At 37.1% G+C, this 18,260-nt stretch overlaps 1 protein-coding gene across 7 annotated transcripts in view; it reads left to right on the top strand.

Moving 5' to 3' along the window:
* The window catches only part of VRK2 (VRK serine/threonine kinase 2), a 98,740-nt gene that overhangs the window by 53,233 nt on the left and 27,247 nt on the right, over nt 1-18,260 (top strand). For all 7 annotated transcript variants that reach the window (XM_027966806.3, XM_027966807.3, XM_060412155.1 and 4 more), the window contains exon 8: nt 13,658-13,790. In XM_027966806.3, the coding sequence (XP_027822607.1) occupies nt 13,658-13,790 (133 nt within the window). The remainder of the gene's footprint in view (nt 1-13,657; nt 13,791-18,260) is intronic.

Genomic DNA, 18,260 nt, shown 5'->3' with positions numbered 1-18,260 from the left:
TTAGGTCCATACCATTTCTGTCCTTTATTGAGACTATCTTTGCATGAAATTTTCCCTTGGTATCTCTAATTTTCTTGAAGAGATCTCTAGTCTTTCCCATTCTATTGTTTTCCTCTATTTCTTTGCATTCATTGCTGAAGAAGGCTTTCTTATCTCTTCTTGCTATTCTTTGGAACTCTGCATTCAGATGCTTATATCTTTCCTTTTCCCCTTTGCTTTTTGCCTCTCTTCTTTTCACAGCTATTTGTAAGGCCTCCCCAGACAGCCATTTTGCTTTTTTGCATTTCTTTTCCACGGGGATGGTCTTGATCCCTGTCTCCTGTGCAATGTCACGAACCTCACTCCATAGTTCATCAGGCACTCTGTCTATCAGATCTAGGCCCTTATATCTGTTTCTCACTTCCACTGTATAATCATAAGGGATTTGATTTAGGTCATACCTGAATGGTCTAGCGGTTTTCCGTACTTTCTTCAATTTAAGTCTAAATTTGGCAATAAGGAGTTCATGATCTGAGCCACAGTCAGCTCCCGGTCTTGTTTTTGTTGACTGTATAGAGCTTCTCCAACTTTGGCTGCATAGAATATAATCAGTCTGATTTTGGTGTTGACCATCTGGTGATGTCCATGTGTAGAAACATTCAACTTCTTCAGTATTAGTGGTTGGGCATAAACTTGGATTACTGTGATGTTGAATGGTTTTCCTTGGAAGCAAACCAAGATCATTCTGTTGTTTTTGAAACTCTACCCAAGTACTGTATTTCAGGCTCTTATTTTTTTTTGACTATGAAGTCTACTCCATTTCTTCTAAGGGATTCTTGCCCAACAGTAGTAAATATAATGGTCATCTATATCAAATTCACCCATTGCCTTCCACTTTAGTTCACTGATTCTTAAACTGTCAATGTTCACTCTTGCTGTCACCTGCTTAAGCATATCAAATTTCCCTTGATTCATGGACCTAACCTGAACCGTATACCTGAAGCTGAAGAATTGATGCTTTTGAACTGTGGTGTTGGAGAAGACTCTTGAGAGTTCCTTGGACTGCAAGGAGATTAAACCAGTCAATCCTAAAGGAAATCAGTCCTGAATATTCATTGCAAGGACTGATGCTGAAGCTGAAGCTATAATACTTTGGCCCCCTGATGCAAAGAACTGACTCATTGGAAAAGACCCTGATGCTGGGAAAGATTGAAGGCAAAAGGAGAAGGGGATGGCAGAGGATGAGGTAGTTGGATGGCATAACTGACTCTATGAACGTGAGTTTGAGCAAGCTCTGGGAGTTGGTGATGGACAGGGAAGCCTGCCTGGCGTGCTGCAATCCCTGGGGTCGCAAAGAGTCAGACAAGACTGAGCGACTGAACTGCACTGATGGACCTGATATTCTAGGTTCCTGTGCAGTATTGTTCTTTACAGCATCAAACTTTTCTTTTACTACCAGACGCATCCACAGCTGAGCATCATTTCTGCTTTGGCCCAGCCTCCCTTTCTTTCTGGAGCTATTTTTCCACTCTTCCGCAGTGCATTTTGGACACCTGCTGACCTGGGGTCTCATCTTCTGGTGTCATGTCTTTTTGCCTTTGCATACTGTTCATGGGATTCTTGAGGCAAGAATACTGGAGTGGTTTGCCATTCCCTTCTCCAGTAAATGTTTTGTCAGAACTCTCTACCATGACCTGTCCATTTTAGGTAGCTCTGCATGGCATGGCCCACTGCTTCATCGAGTTACACAAGGCTGTGGTCCACATGATCATTTTGGTTAGCTTTCTGTAATTGTGGCTTTCATTCTGTAGGCTGTGGGTTTATGCAGGCTTCCTGATGGGAGGGACTGGCTGTGGGGAAAAGTGGGTCTTGCTCTGGTGGGCAGACCCATGCTCAGTAAATCTTTAATACATTTGTCTGATGGGTGAGGCTGTGCTCCCTCCCTGTTAGTTTTTTGGCCTGAGGCAACCTAGTCCTGGAGTGTTTAAGCTCTGTGGTAGGGTTAATGGCAGCCTCAGAGGACTTACGCCAACACGTGCCTCCCAGGACTGCTGTTGCCAGTGCCCCTGTCCCTACAGCAGACACTGCCAACCCACACCTCCACAGGAGACCCTCAAACACTCAGCAGCTGGGCTGGCTCAATCGCCTGTGGGATCACTGCTCCTTTCCCCTGGGTCCTGGTGCACACAAGATTTTGTGCCTTCCAGAAGTCTGATTCCCCGTGTCCTGTGAAAGTTCTGAAATCAGATCCCACCAGCCCGATAATAATGTTTACCTGCTTACCAACATATTGCAAAGTCTTAAGCTTCTGTTTGATTTAGACAAAAAGGAAGATTGTAAATTGGATGCAATTCAGATTATCCTCTTTGTTTATTTTGTTTAAGGACAAACACAAGCACTTTCATATCAATTGGAAATCAGAAAGAGAAGGTATTGTAGGTTCTTTCATATAATTGAGAACTTGTGTCAGAAGAACAAATTGGAAATTGACTGTAATTGAAAAAATTTCATTTTGTAAATGTGGCAGTTTTAGTAAAGAGGCAATTGTTAACCTATGTATTATTGAGGGAATTTCCCCCCAAAGTCTGGAAACCATATTAAGTTATAGCCCAACCATCTTGGATCAAATAGGCTTCTAGATATTGCTTGAAGAACCAGGTTGGAATAGGAGAGCAGGTTGGAATATAATAGGTTATAGGGTCAAAATGCTAGTATCATTAGGAAAATCCCTAAATATAATGCGTTTTGTTATGATACTTGAATTTATGGCCCCATTTCAAGGAGTCATAGACTTGGGTATCATGGAACAGTAGATGGAGTGAAGAGATAGTGAAAAGGCACAGCTTTCTGCTTTTTCTTCACATGATAACTTCATGGATGTGTCTTTAAGTCTCTTAATCACAGTGAATATTAAATATTTATTAATATTTATTAATAAATAATAAATTTTATTATTTAAATAAATATAAATATTAAATATAAAGGAAAAAAAATACAATTCCAGTTGTGAGATATAGGAGGAGAAGAGAAAAACCCAACATATAAAGTACATGTAAACAGTATGTAAGATCAAACTGTATTTTTGAAAAATATACCTTAATATTTATTCTAATAAATCCCATGTTTGAAAAGTAACCTGGCACCTTTTAAAAGTCATATTCTCTTGTCTAGGCTATTATTAATAGGACACAGTGTCATCTGCAGTGTTGTGTTAATGGCAAAAGGAAGATGGGGAAGTTGAGGAAAAACAAAAAAGTACTGTATAATAAAAGAATAAAAAGAGCAGATTTATATCAAAATGTAGTGGCATCTATGAGGCTGCATATAGGTTTCTGGTAGATATGAATGACTTCTGTGAACAGAAACATGCTGGTTATTCATTCCATGCTTCATTCCCCTTTTGGCATGTAGTGGTTTCCATTAGTCAGTAAGCATTTTGTTTATTGTGAAGATTTTCACATTATGGTATCTTGTTGAGAGAATAGGAAAATATTATGTGCTATTGAAATAAGATAAATGCTGTCTTTTTTTTTTATAAGAGCCTCTAAAGTTGCTGAATAAGTCTATATATTTTCCTCCAGTTTTGAAAGTGTTTTCTAAATTGAGATTAAAGAAAGTCATGAATAGTGACTATCTCCCTCCATAGTATAATTTCCATCAGTCTCTGATGAGAGTTTAAGACACATTTCTTGCTACAACAGGATATGCTACTTAAAAGACTTTAATTGTATAAAATAGTCTAAATTATGATAAGGTGATTAGATTTTACAACAGGAGAGATTTAAGTTCTTGAAAAGTGAGTCACATTTTGGGACTGTATCCACACCTCTTTAATGTGAATCTGCAAAGTGGAGGTTAAGTCGTAATATGATGAGTGTTCACATCTCAATGAGCAATGGCATTTGTCCACATTAACATCTTTTTTTCTGTTCCAGCTCTGTTATCTCTTGCACCTGCTTCTCCACCTCACACTTTGCTGTCTGTCGTACAGGAGTTGAGAAATGCTTCTGTATGAGCTGTTCTGGCTGCCTGGTACTTAGGTTTCCTGGTTGCTTGAGGAACAGGAAGGCAGCAGATTTGACTCTTGATGGGAAGGAGGTCCTTTATGTTTTCCATCATCTGTGAATCTATCATTCAGATCTGCATAAACTGAGAGAAGCAGAGACTAGTGGAATTAGTGTGTTAGCCATCAGTCAACCAGTTTGCTTTTGATAGAAAGATGAGTAAATCATTTTCTATCTGAATCTTCTCTTCTTCCTCCTTTTCTCTTTTTGCCAGGTCATTCAGTCCTCACTCAACTAGCCACACTGTTTTTAGAGTTACTTTTGACTCTTAGTCCTCTTACTGTTCTCTTTGTCTTACTTTGTTCACTAGTACCCTACTCCAGCCTCTCATTGTCTCTTGCCTGGACTGTTACCATATTTTCCTAAATGGAGTCTCTGTTTTCATTTCACCATTATGATGCTGCCAGCACTGATAATATTATTTCTTGCCAAAAAACTTTGGTGACTTCTTTCTGCCTGCAGAAATTGTGTCCCAGCTTCTTAGCATGGTTTTCAAAGCCTCCTATAAACCCATTCTAACTGTTTTTCCTTTTTTTTTCCTGGCTTGTAATGTGTTTCTAATAACCTCTACACTCCCAGCAGACACTAATCCAGCCCTGGCTTTCCTTGTTTTATCTCCTCTTCCCTATCTCCGTTCGTGAAAATCTTAGATATTTTTCAAGGCCCAACTCAGTGTCACTTTGTTCTTTGAGTTCCCCAATTAGGAAATAACCTGTCTCCACCCCTACTCTAAAATATTGTTATTTTAAAATCTGTTAGGCTTTTTTCAGAGTAGATGTCACTTCTAGATGTGCTGGTGGTATCCCTCCTTCCTCTTTGTGAGTCGCTGGGAAAAATCTCAGTCTTCTGGTTAGGCCGATTTAGATTCTGATCTCAACTTTGCCAGTTGCTGTAGGTTTATTTGTTTTGCACAGAGAACCCAAACTCACTCATCGTCTTTTCTCATCCTCAAGGTATCTTAAAATAGCTTGCTCTTAGGGTCATGAGGGTTAAATAATTTGAGTTCTGTAAAGCGCGTGTTGCCTTTGCATTCCTTTTAAAAATGTATGATTCTTCATATTTGATCATGCCTGGCACTCAGGTGGCTGTTGAAAGAGATTTATTTCTATTTGTCCAATTATTACTATCAAGTCAGATCAATAAAATTTCATTTAAGCTTCCTGTGCAGAAGACTTCAGAGTAGGTGCTGTCATGTATATAAAAATGTATATATCATTATCATTGTCCTATAGGGGTTTATAGCCTATACATGTGGAACCAAGGCATAAATAAAAGCTGAATAACTGTACATTTTTAAATAGTAAATCCATCTGAACACAAATGAAAACCCAAGAGTAGCCTTGTGTTTAAAAGGGTCTACTTATCAGAATAGGATTCAGGTATGAGTGGTGGATCTTGGAAGTGTGAGGTGTCAATCCAGGAGATATGGTAGTAAGTGGAGAAGAGCCCTTGGGGTGTTCCTGGAGGAGTGCTGAACTGAAGACAAAGGTCCTTCCGGTGTGATTCACTGCAAGGAAGAGTTATCACACACTGCTCTTTAATCATTCCTTTCTCTGGTCCACTTGGAAAAACAAAGTGTTATAAGATCCTGTAAGCATAAGAAAGCAAGGAGAGGGAAGGAAAGATTTAGTTAAATGTAGAACGTGAGAACCTGGCCTCAACCATGCAGTCCATGGAATTCTCCAGGCCAGAATACTAGAATGGGTAACCTTTCCCTTCTCCAAGGGATCTTCCCAACACAGGGATCAAACCCAGGTCTCCCACAATGCAGCCAGATTCTTTACCATTTGAGCCACCAGGGAAGCCCAAGAATACTGGAGTGGGTAACCTATCCCTTTTCTAGGGGATCGTCCCGACCCAGGAATTGAACTGGGGTTTCCTGCATTGCAGGTGGATGCTTTACCAGCTGAGCTATCAGGGAAACCTGAGCCTAGCTCTATGGTTGTAAATTGGGCTAGGTAAAATAGGAAGTTGATTTTTGAGGCAGATCTATTTAGTATAGGAAAAGTTATGATTTTCATGGTCATCAAAAGCTAATTTGTTTTTCATCTTATATTAGTTTAGTGCTTTTAATCAGGGCTGTAATTTACTATCTGTGTCAAATTCATTTTTCAGAGACACAGATGTGGAGATAGCATTAGGAGTACAAGCTCTTTATTGAGGGGAGAGAGTATAGTACCTGTATAAGAGAAAGGCACTAGCAGTAAAGAAGCTGCCTGCCAATGCAGGAGACATAAGAGACACATGTTCAATCCCTGGATCTGAAAGATCCCCTGGAGGAAGGCGTAGCAATCTTCTCCAGTATTCTTGCCTGGAGAATCAGATGGACAGAGGAGCCTGGTGGGCTGCAGTCCATAGAATCGCAAAGAGTCAGACACAACTGAAGCGACAGCACAGCACAATAGAAAGATGAAAGGAGAGGAAGCGGGTTTGGACAAGGAAAGCTTTCAGAGTGGGATGTTGCAATGACACCTATGAAAGAGAAGGAAACAGGAAGATTGGGCACGGAGAGCTCAGACTGTGATACAGTTCTCACAAAATCTCAGCCAATTAGGGAGCACCAGAGCTAATGGGTCCCCTTTGAAGAGTCTCCAATTGGGTAAAAATGGCCACAGAGCCTTCCCGCCATGATCATTCTTTAGTAGGAGCTGCCAGGGGAGAGCGTGGCTTCGGCTCACATGCTGTGCTGGTTCCTAGTGGCGCTGCCTCTGGAGGCTGTCAGATTATTGCACTCCTCACAGGTGAAAGACCAGTTCGTTCTTAATGAGGTTGTGTCTCCATGGCCACTATGCTACCTTTTTAATAATAAAATATTAAAATTGAAAGTCCTTGAAAGTATTAGTGTAGATTAGATGTTTTTTTGAGGGGGAGGGGACAGCCAAAAAATTCACTAAAACAATAAAATATTTTGTAGAAGCTGAATTTAATGAGTTTTGGATGACTTACATTATTTGGGTGCATCATATTATTTTTCATCTGTTAAATGTGTATAGTGATACATCTTCCCTACGTGTCTCACAAAATTGTAAGAGAACAAAACAAAACTGAATAACATACAAGGGAATCCCCATTATGGCTATTAGCTGATTTTTCAGCAAAAACTCTGTAGGCCAGAAGGGAAAGGCAGGATGTATTAAAAGTGATGAAAGGGAAAAGCCAACAACCAGGATTACCTAGCAAGAGTCTCATAGGAATATAATTGCTTTACAATGCTGTATTATCTTCTGCTGTACAATGAAGTGAATCAGCTCTATGTATAAATATATCTCTTCCCTCTTGGACCTCCATCCCACCCTTTCTCTGTCATACCCATCGAGGTCACCACCGAGTACCAAGCTGAGTGTCTTGTGTTTTTTAAATGTTCCACTAGCTATCTGTTTTACACAAGTCAATCCTAATTTCTCAGTTCATCTCACTCTCCCCTTCCCTGTCTGCCATGTGCTCACATGTCTATTCTCTACATCTGTGTCTCTATTCCTACCCTGGAAATAGTTTCATCAGCACTGTTTTTGTAGATTGCACATGTATGTGTTAATATAAGATACTTGTTTATCTCTTTCCGACTTACTTCACTCTGTATGAAAAACTCTAGGTCCGTTCATGTCTCTACATATGACCCTTTATTGTTTCTTTTGGTGGCTGAGTAATACTCCGTGGTATATATGTACCACATCTTTTATCCATTAATCTTTAGATGGATATTTAGATTGTTTCCATGTCCTGCTGCTGCTGCTGCTACTAAGTAGCTTCAGTCGTGTCCAACTCTGTGCAACCCCATGGACTGCAGCCCACCAGGCTCCTAGCTATTGTAAATAGTGCTGCTCTGAACATTGGGGTACATGTGTCCTTTTGAATTATGGTTTTCTCAAGGTATATGCCCAGTAGTGGGATTGCTGGGTCATGTGGTAGTTCTACTTTTAGTTTTTTAAGGAACCTCCATATTGTTATCTACAGTGACTGTATCCATCTACATTTCCACCAGCAGTGCAAAAGGGTTCCCTTTTCTCCACACCCTGTCCAGCATTGTATTGTTTGTAGATTTTTTGATGATGGCCATTCTGATCAGTGTGAGGTGATGACCTCATTGTAGTTTTGACTGGTATTTTTCGATTAATTGGGCTTCCCTTTTGTCTCAGCTGGTAAAGAATCCGCCTGCAATGCGGGTGACCTGGGTTCGATCCCTGGATTAGGAAGATACCCTTGAGAAGAGAAAAGCTACCCACTCCAGTATTCTGGCCTGGAGAATTCCATGGACTGTATTGATTTTGTACATTTTGTATAGAATTTATAAGTTCCATGGACTGTTTGTAGATTTTTTGATGATGGCCATTCTGACCAGTTTGAGGTGATACCTCTTTGTAGTTTTGATTTGTACTTTTCTAAAAATTAGTGATGTTGAGCATCTTTTCATGTGCCTCTGCCATCTGTATGTCTTCTTTGAAGAGATGCCTGTTTAGATCTTAGGCCCATTTTTCACTTGGGTTGTTTGTTTTTTGTGTTGATCTCTATGTGCGTGCTGTATGCTGAGTTGCTTTAGTTGTCCCCAGCTCTTTGCAACCCCATGGACTGTAGTCCGCCAGGCTCCTCTGTCCATGGGATTCTCCAGGCAAGAATACTGGAGTGGGTTTCCATGCCCTCCTCCAAGGGATCTTCCCAACCCAGGGTTCAAGCCCACGTCTCTTGAAAGTCTCCTGCATTGGCAGGTGGCTTCTTTACCACTCGTGCCACCTGGGAAGCTTTTTTGTATTGAGCTCCATGAGTTGTTTGTATATTTTTGAGATTAATCCTTTGTCCATTGCTTCATTTGCAAATATTTTCTCCCATTCTAAGGGTTGTGTTTTCCTCTTGTTTATGGTTTCCTTTGCTGTGCAAAATATTCTAAGTTTTGTTAGGTCCCATTTGTTTATTTTTGTTTTTTATTAGGAGGTGGTAGGTGAAAAAAGATCTTGCTGTAGTTTATGTCAGTGTTTTTTCCTCGGTTTTCCTCCAAGAGTTATATAATGTCTGGTCTTACACTTAGGTCTTTAATGCATTTTCAGTTTATTTTTGTGTATGGCGTTTGGTGATGTTCTACTTTCATTTTTTTTTTTTTTTTACATGTAACTGTCCAGTTTTCACAGAACCACTTACTGAAGAAGCTGTCTTTTCTCTATTGTACATTTTGCCTCCTTTGTCATAGATTAGGTGACCATAGGTGCCTGGGTTTATCTCTGGACTTTTTATCCTGGTCCATTAGTCTACATTTCTGTTTTTGTGCCAGTACCATAGTGTCTTGGTTACTGTAGCTTTTTACTATAGTTCAGAATTGGGGAGTCTGATTCCTTTGCCTCTGTGTTTCTTTTTCAAGATTGCTTTGGCTATTTGGTGTCTTTTGTGTTTCCATAAAAACTGTAAAAATTTTTCTTCTAATTCTGTGAAGAACGCCTTTAGCAATTTAATAGAGATTGCATTGAATCTATAGATTGCTTAGAGTAGTACATTCATTTTGACAGTGTTGATTCTTCCAATCCAAGAACATGGTATGTTTGTCCATCTGTTTGTGTCATCTTTGATTTCTTTCATCAGTGTTTTATAGTTTTCTTGAGTATAGTTCTTTTGCTTCCTTAGGTACATTTATTCCTAAATATTTTATTCTTTTCGTTGCAGTGGTGAATGGAATTGTTTCCTTAATTTCTCTTTCTGATCTTCCATTATTATTGTAAGGAATGCAAGACATTTCTGTGCATTAATTTTGTATCCTGCAACTCTACTAAATTCATAGATTAGTTCTAGTAGTTTTCTAGTGGCATCTTTAGGATTGTCTATGTACAGTATCATGTCATCTGCAAAGAGTAACAGTTTTATTTCTAATTTTCCAGTTTATATTCCTTTTATTTCTGTTTCTTCTCTGATTGCCATGACTAGGACTCCTAAAACGATGTTGAATATGAGTGGCAAGAGTGGACATCCTTGTCTTATTCCTGATCCTAGTGGAAATGCTTTCAGTTTTTCACCATTGAGAATGATGTTTACTGTGGGTTTGTCATATATGGCCTTTATTATGTTGAGGTAGATTCCCTCTGTGCCCACTTTCTGGAGAGTTTTTATCGTAAATGTGTGTTGAATTTTGTCAAAAGTTTTTCCTGCATCTGTTGAGAAGATCGTTCTTTTATTCTTTAATTTGTTAATATGGTGTTAACATTGAGTGCTTTGTGTATATTGAAGAATCCTTGCATTCCTGGGATAGATTTCACTTGATCATGGTGTATGATCCTTTTAATGTGCTCTTGGATTCTGTCTGCTAATATTTTGTTGAGGATTTTTGTATCTTATGTTCATCAGTGATACTGGTCTGTAATTTTCTTTTTTCGTGATATCTTTGTCTGGTTTTGGTGTCTGGCTAATGGTGGCCTCACAGAACGAATTTGAGAGTGTTCCTCCCTCTGTAATTTTTTGGAAGAGTTTGAGAAGGATTGGTGCTAGCTCTTAAAATGTTTGATAGAATTTACCTGTGAAGCCATCTGGTCCTGGACTGTTGTTTCTTAGAAGATTTTAAATTATAGTTTCAATTTTATTACTTGTAATTGATATCCTCACATTTTCTAATTCTTCCTGGTTTAGTCTTGAAAAGTTGTACCTTTCCATTAATTTGTCTCTTTCTTCCAGGTTGTCCATTTTATTGGCATATAGTTGCTTATGATCCTTTGTATTTCTGCAGTGTCAGTTGTACTTTCTTTTTCATGTCTAATTTCATTGATTTGAGTCCTCTCCCTTTTTTTCTTGATAGTTTGGCTAAAAGTTTATCAATTTTGCTTATCTTCTCTAAGGACCAATTTTGAGTTTTATTGATCTTTGCTCTTGTTTTCTACATTTCTGTTTATTTCTGCTCTGATCACTATGATTTCTTCTACTGACTTTGGGTTTTATCTGTTCATCTTTTTCTGGTTGCTTTAGGTGTAAGGCTAGATTGTTTATCTGAGATGTTTCTTGAAGTGAGATTGAATTGCTATAAAATTCCCTTTTATAACTGCTTTTGCTGCACCCCGTAGGTTTGAGCCATTGTGTTTCTGTTGTCATTTTTTTTCTATATATTCTTTTTATTTCCTCTTAATTTCTTCAGTGATCTGTTAGTTATTTAATGGTGCGTGTTTCTTTGCCATGTGTTTGTGATTTTTTTTATAGGTTTTGTTTTTTTCCCCTGTAATTGATTTCTAATCTCGTAGCATTATGGAAATGATACTTGATGAAATTTCAGTTTTATTAAACTTTCTAAGGCTTGATTTGTGACCCAGTATGTGATCTATGCTGCAGAATGTTCTGTATGCACTGGAGAAAAAAAGTGTATTCTGCTGCTTTCGGGTGGAATGTCCTATAAATATCAGTTAAATCTATTTGGTCTATTGTGTCATTTAACGCTTGTGTTTTCTTTTTTGTTTTTTCTTTCTGGGTGATCTGTCCATGTATTTTCTGTCCACTAATGTAAGTGGGGTGTTAAAGTCCCCCACTATTAATGTGTTATTGTCAATTTCCCCTTTCCTAGCTGTTAGCATTTGCCTTACGTATTAAGGTGCTCCTGTGTTTGGTGCATAAATATTTATAATTGTTGTATATTCTTGGATTGATCCCTTGATCATTATGTGGTGTCCTTCCTTATCTCTAGTAGCAGTCTTTACTTTGTAAAGTCTTTTTTATCTGGTACAAGTATTGCTACTCCAGCTTTCCTCTGATTTCCATTTGCATGGTATAGCTATTTCTCTCCCCTCACTTTCAGGTTGTATGTGTCCCCTAGATCTGAAGTGGATCTCTTGTATATATACAGGACTTGTTTTTGTATCCATTCAGCCAGTCTATGTGTTTTGGTTGGAGCATTTAGTTCATTTACATTTAAGATAATTATCAATATGTATGTTCCAGTAGCCATTTTCTTAATTGTTTTGGGTTTGTTTTTGAGGGTCTTTTTCTTCTCTGTGTTTCCCATCTAGAGAAGATCCTTTAGCATTTATTGTAAAGCTGGTTTGGTGGTGCTGAATTCTCTTAGCTTTTTCTTATCTGTAAAACTTTTGATATCTGTGTTGAACTGAATGAGATCCTTTCCATTTGCTATCAATATCTACATTCTCAGGATGTCTACTTTGCAAAGTGAAGTCTACTTAGTTCTCAAATAAAGATAAAAATGCATCATAAATAGTGAAAGCAACCAGTTTTACATCTGATTCTGAAGTGCAGTTACTTTGGGCAGTTACTCCTGAAGCCATGTTGAGAAATGGCATCTGTGAGTGAGAGACAAAACTGAAATATCATGTTTTCATACAATCTAGCAAGCTATGTTCTTCAGCAAATGAAGGAAACTGTGTTGTTTATATTTTGAAGTTCAGAATATCTTTACTTGGGCTGTCCTGAAATGAACAACTTCAATTAAAATTTAGTTAATAGGTATCTTTTAAAATTCCAGTTGTATTCTAATGTTAATACTCTTGTCTTGAAGCTGAACATTGTGAAGTGTTGCCTTATTCCCTAAATTTTAAAGAAATACATGTGAAACAACCCATTTTAAAAGTTGAAGCTGCTTTCTTTTCCAGTGGTTTAGAGGGGAGAGGATCATGGTAACATGTAGGTGAAAAGTATAATATTCTGACTGTGCGTGCGTGCTGTCTCTTCAGTTGTGTATGACTCTTAGCACCACTATGGACTGTAGCTTGCCTGGCAGCTCTGTCTGTAGGATATTCCAGGCAAGAAAACTGGAGTTGGTGCCATTCCCTTCTCCAGGGGATCTTCCCAACCCAGGGATTGAGCCCAGGTCTTCTGCATTGCAGACTGACTCTTTACCATCTGATATATGTTAGAATAAACATCTAATCATAACACTTCCCTATTCAGTGTATGCTCTATCTGTAAAACTACTTCTCCTCTCCCTTCTTTCTCTCTCCAAAGGTAACCTTAGGAAAATTCACTTGAGTTGCCATCTGACTTTTCAACAATCTGTATGCTGTTTAGATACCCTGCTTAGATTCTGACTGACTTACAAAGATAACAGTGATGATATGGATTGGTCTGAAAGACCAGAAGTACAGCATTGATGTTCCATTCTTAAATATGGACAACATGATGCTGGTTTTTTTGTTTTTTGTTTTTTAAATTTTGATAGTCATTATCTCTTATAGTCTGTTCACTGTTTTTATGCTTCCTGTTAATGGAGATTCCTGGAATATTAGCTTACTATTTTTAGATTGTTCTCATCTCCCCTCCCTGTTGAAATAGTTTTATGTTACAGGGAGGGGTTACTAAGAAAAAAGGCTGATCCTCATAAGCTGTATGAATATAGATAAAAAGACATATTGTGGTTTATGACATCTACATGCCCACCTGGAGGAAAAGGGAATTTAAGAGCCGAATAAAAAGAATAAAAATCTAAGTCAACTCAGAAACAAGATATGCCTATGTTGAAGTAAGGATTTAAGTTAGAAGGTTCATTGTTATGGCCCCCAGTTGTATATATTTTATCCGAAGGCACCATTTGGTTTAATAAAATACAGATCTGAGGTTCTCTTAACCTATCAGTTTCTTAAGACTTAATTATAAAGGTTAAATTTTCAAAGGACAGAAACATTATTCATTTTTCTGTTCACGTCTTCCAGGTTTATCTTGCAGATTATGGACTTTCCTACAGATATTGTCCCAATGGGACCCACAAACAGTATCAGGAAAATCCTAAAAAAGGCCATAACGGGACAATAGAGTTTACCAGCTTGGATGCCCACAAGGGAGTAGGTAGGTTTCTTTTTTTTATTTCAGAATAATTAGAACAAAGTCTTAAGGCTCCATGAAATGACCTTTTTGCCTGGTCAGTTTGAAGAATGAGAACATTGGGGAGATTTTTATCAAAAGTAGTGAATTCCTGTATGTCAACAAATATCCTTCTAACTGAGAGAAGAGATGCACACTTTTGACAAGTGAAAAAAGAATAAAAGATGTCAAGTAAGCAAAATTTGATGCTCATTTGGAGCAGCCTAGAGTACTAGTTTGTTTACGTTAAACTTGACAGTCAACAACTGAATTTTTATGCTTTAGAAACTTTCAGATTTGGTGCAGGTACGTGTGTGAAGAATGATTCCTATTTTTCATTGTGCTCTTATCGGAGCTTTAGAAGATACCATCTCAACAATAAGGAAGTCTTTTCTGAAACTATGAAGTGTTAACTTGTGGAAATCTCTCCTAGTCACCTTTCATATATCTTACTTATTTAAACTCACTTTGATGGTATTGGAAACACATTTGCAGGTAAATTACATACATAGTCCTTTTATTGGATATTGATTGTACTGCCTTGCATTCCAAGGCAGACTTAATTCAACAATTCCCTAATTAGTTAAAGTCATAACCTATGTCTTGTATTCATTTACCATTAATTAAACCTTAGCTGTTTATTACACTGCAGTCCAAATCCAATAGCCGACCCAGAAAGCCATGGAAAAGGAAGTAGGAGTTCAATATTGAAAATATATGGTGTGGAGTCCCCACTGATGGTTGCTTTGTTCACAATCAATATGGTCAATGCAACTGTACTTTCTTAGTTGCTCTGTCAGCAAGACAAAAAGTCAATTCTAATGTTATGCTAGTAAAAAAAAAATGGTGACTATTGAAAAACTTTGGCTTTCAAAATTATATTATTCATAAACTTTGTTTACAAAAGTATTTTCAAATATACTAAACCACGTAAATAATTTTTAAACAGCTTCAAATGGACCTCATTTTTACTAAAAGACAGTTAGACATTTGTACTTGTTAATGGCTGTCGAACTATTACCCTAAACTGATACTTTCTGACAAGTTTTTGTTGGTGCAAACAACTGTATATTATTGCCTTTTCTATTAAAAGGACCATTGACCATGTAATATAGAGGGTCTCGATCATTTTCGAGGGCAGTTAAAACCCACTCCAGTTTAAGGTGGGCCCCTGAAAAGTGAAGCAAGCGTGTCAGTTGTGTACCTTCTTCCTTTCAGGAAGAATCATAGGGTAAATTTGGGGGGTTGGAAATTGGCTCATATAACTCCTGATCAGAGTAAGAGAAATCACTGCAGTTTTTTCAAAGATAGTTTGGTTGAAAAAGTAATGATTTCACTCAGAAATTTAATAATATTGTATTATTTTTCACCATTAACATTGTTAATGAATCAATGGCCTTTTAAAAAAGATATAAATGGGACATTGGCTTTAATTAAGGGCTTTCCTGGTGGCTCAGATGGTAAAAAAATCCACCTGCACTGCAGGAGACCTGGGTTCAGTCCCTGGGTTGGGAAGATCCCCTAGAGAAGGGAGTGGCAACCCTCTCCAGTGTTCTTGTCTGGAAAACCCCATGGACAGAGGAGCCTGGTGGGCTATAGTCCATGGGGTCGCAGATTCAGACAAGACTGAGCGGTTAAGCACAAGGAATGTAAAAGTCAGATGTTCACTGATAATGTTTTGTTTTGTTTTTTTAATTTAAAGTTCTCAGTGAATTTTGTTCTTCACTATTGCAAGATATGTTAGTATGAAAGAATATTTAGAAACCTGAAAGTACTTTTTGATAGTAGTATAACTGTAAATTCATCGTACAGACTCTTAAGCTTTGGTCCAGTTACAGTATTGATGATGTTAACTTATGATTGGGCCACTAAGTTCAACCAATAGCTCTAATACTGATATGGTTAGATTTTGACAACTGTGATTGTGGAATGGGAAAGTAGAGTTGATGGATGTTGGTCTGATCACTGTTTGGACTCTGTAAGTCCTCCTCAGTTATTCCATAGTGTAGGTAAATATTTTCATTATGCTACCTTCATGAAAGTTTTGAACAATATTTTATTCTGTAGTGTATTTAAACTTTTTGCTCCCTAGATAATAATACATGTTGATGAGCTGGGTAGATTTCACCATGCTAGGTCTTTGGAGAGAAGAATGAACTGAGAATAGTAATAGAAAGATACTACTTCTTTGGGAAGGCTACTCAGGTTGGAACCTCTACTACGTATTTTTGGAATTTGCTGAAAAGTTATAAGCTGGAGTGAATATTCATTTTTACCACAGGTTTAAAAAGATTTCTATAAAAATTAGATTCCCTTAATGCATTAAAAATAGAGTATATAGTAAAGTTCTCACCATATCCGTATTTACATATAGATATACATATATATGCATATACCTTCACATATATGTATACACACATATATACTTCCACATAAAGATGCATAGATGTGCATGTACACACATTTGCTGAAATTTTAACATGCACTTTAGTATGAAAACTGAAAGGTTTGGTATCCTCAAATATTTGAAAACTATTCATTCCTAATGTTTTAGATTTAATTGTCCAAAATAAAACATTTCACTTTAGGATTTTATTAGAAATGAAGTAATTATTTAGTCCTATCTAGAAACTAGTATAAACAAGGCCATAAATCCTGTAGGTAAATGCAGAAGGTCAGATTCATAAATATTAATGTGTTTACTTCAGTATACATTATGTAGTTTAATCTCAGAAAAATCTTTTCTATACCAGTGCAGCTATGAGATCAAATAAATACTGAGACAGATAATGCAAGGGAAAACATAAAGAGCAAAACAAGTTATCAGTAGGAAATAGAATCTTTAGTTGTCAGAGCATTTGTTATGTTTTAGGTTTATCTTGGCTTGATCAGGCCCTGGGAAATATCCAGCCTTCAGTGTAAGACTGACTTATGGATTAGACACTAAACAGATATATTGCTAACTGGTCAGGCTGTGGGGTCTGTTACCTTTGTAGTGGTTATTCAGAAACTGAAGCTAACTCTCATGTTTCTGTGGATTATTAATAGTTGGGTTTTCATAATGAAAGAATTTGTATAAGGTGCCAGTCGTCAGTTTTACATAAGCATTTTTAGTTCAACTGTGTAAAAGGAGGGTACTTGTATTACTATAAGTAGAATATGAATAGAGATATATAAAGGTGAATGAACAGCTGGGTGAATGGATAGATAACTATTCTTGAGCTACTGTACATGTATATATCTGTATTTTTTCAAATTGCAATTATTCTTCTAAACTCAATTCTCTTACATGACCTAGAAGTGTTTTGTGAGTGGCTGAAGTGCTTCATTTAGTGTAAAATTAGAGTAATACATGTTGGGCTTATCTCATCTATTATTAATCTTTTATTCATAAAAACCAACATGTATAAACATTGACATATTTTGGGGCTTGTTGCCTGATAATTAAAGAGAATTATATCTGTGTCAAATACACTATTTTAAAATTTGTTATATTCTTAGTAATGTTAAAAAGCAATATTGGGATCAATGTGTGGTATGGATTTTTGTAGATTTTTCTGCTCACTGAGGCATGCAGTCAATACCTAATTTCTCTAGAGATATAGTGCATTTAACATATTGAGCTTTTTTAAATACTTCAGACCTGTGCATTGAGTGTATAATACCTGTTTTAATTCAACATCATTGATGACCATACAATGTGATATCTAAATTGCATTTTAAATGTCCATTTGTTTATATGATATATTCAGTATCAAGGAAAAGACTATATTGCATGCTTTTAAATTTTTTTGCCAGTTGCTACAGTTTATGAAATCCAAGTCTTGTGTTATTTCCTGCATGGCTGCATTTCACTCTAATATGGCACTCCAACTTACAAAATATATGTGAGATAAACTGCGAATGTGTTTTCATGCTACCAAACTTGGGGAAATGACATGGTTTACACAATATTTAACTTCCTAAACAATAATTCAAAAAAGGGAACCCATCTTTCAATTATAAGATATTAAGGTAAACCTTCAAGTTACTATTGAATCTACTAGTGGTCAGAAAAACATACCGTTGATTTTATTTTTAAGCAAATTTCACTGCTACAGATACTCCTTGGTTGATGTATAAATAAATTTTAATGAAGGCACTATTCCCTCTATGTGGCATAACCCAATTTTGACATTTAGACAAGACTTTCAAAGTCTTGGCATAGATCTTAAACTGTTTGGTTGGGTTAAGAATACACATTGGCCAAATGTAAGATACCTTTACTCTGTTGAATAACTTCTCCTGAGATCACACAGTAGTGGCTCATCAAAAACTAAGGCTTAAGATTTAAAAGGTACTGAAGAAATGAGATACCTGATTTTATTTATTTGAAATGTGACACATTGCATTCTACTTTCCTAATATCCTAATTGCAGTAAATTGGAGCCACCTTAAAGTTCCCTAGCTCTTTAT

This window comes from Ovis aries, chromosome 3, assembly GCF_016772045.2.
Source record: "Ovis aries strain OAR_USU_Benz2616 breed Rambouillet chromosome 3, ARS-UI_Ramb_v3.0, whole genome shotgun sequence".
In the NCBI taxonomy this organism is placed as follows: domain Eukaryota; kingdom Metazoa; phylum Chordata; class Mammalia; order Artiodactyla; family Bovidae; genus Ovis; species Ovis aries.
Note: the sequence above shows the minus strand (reverse complement) of the source record. Positions and strands in the feature narration are given on the sequence as shown.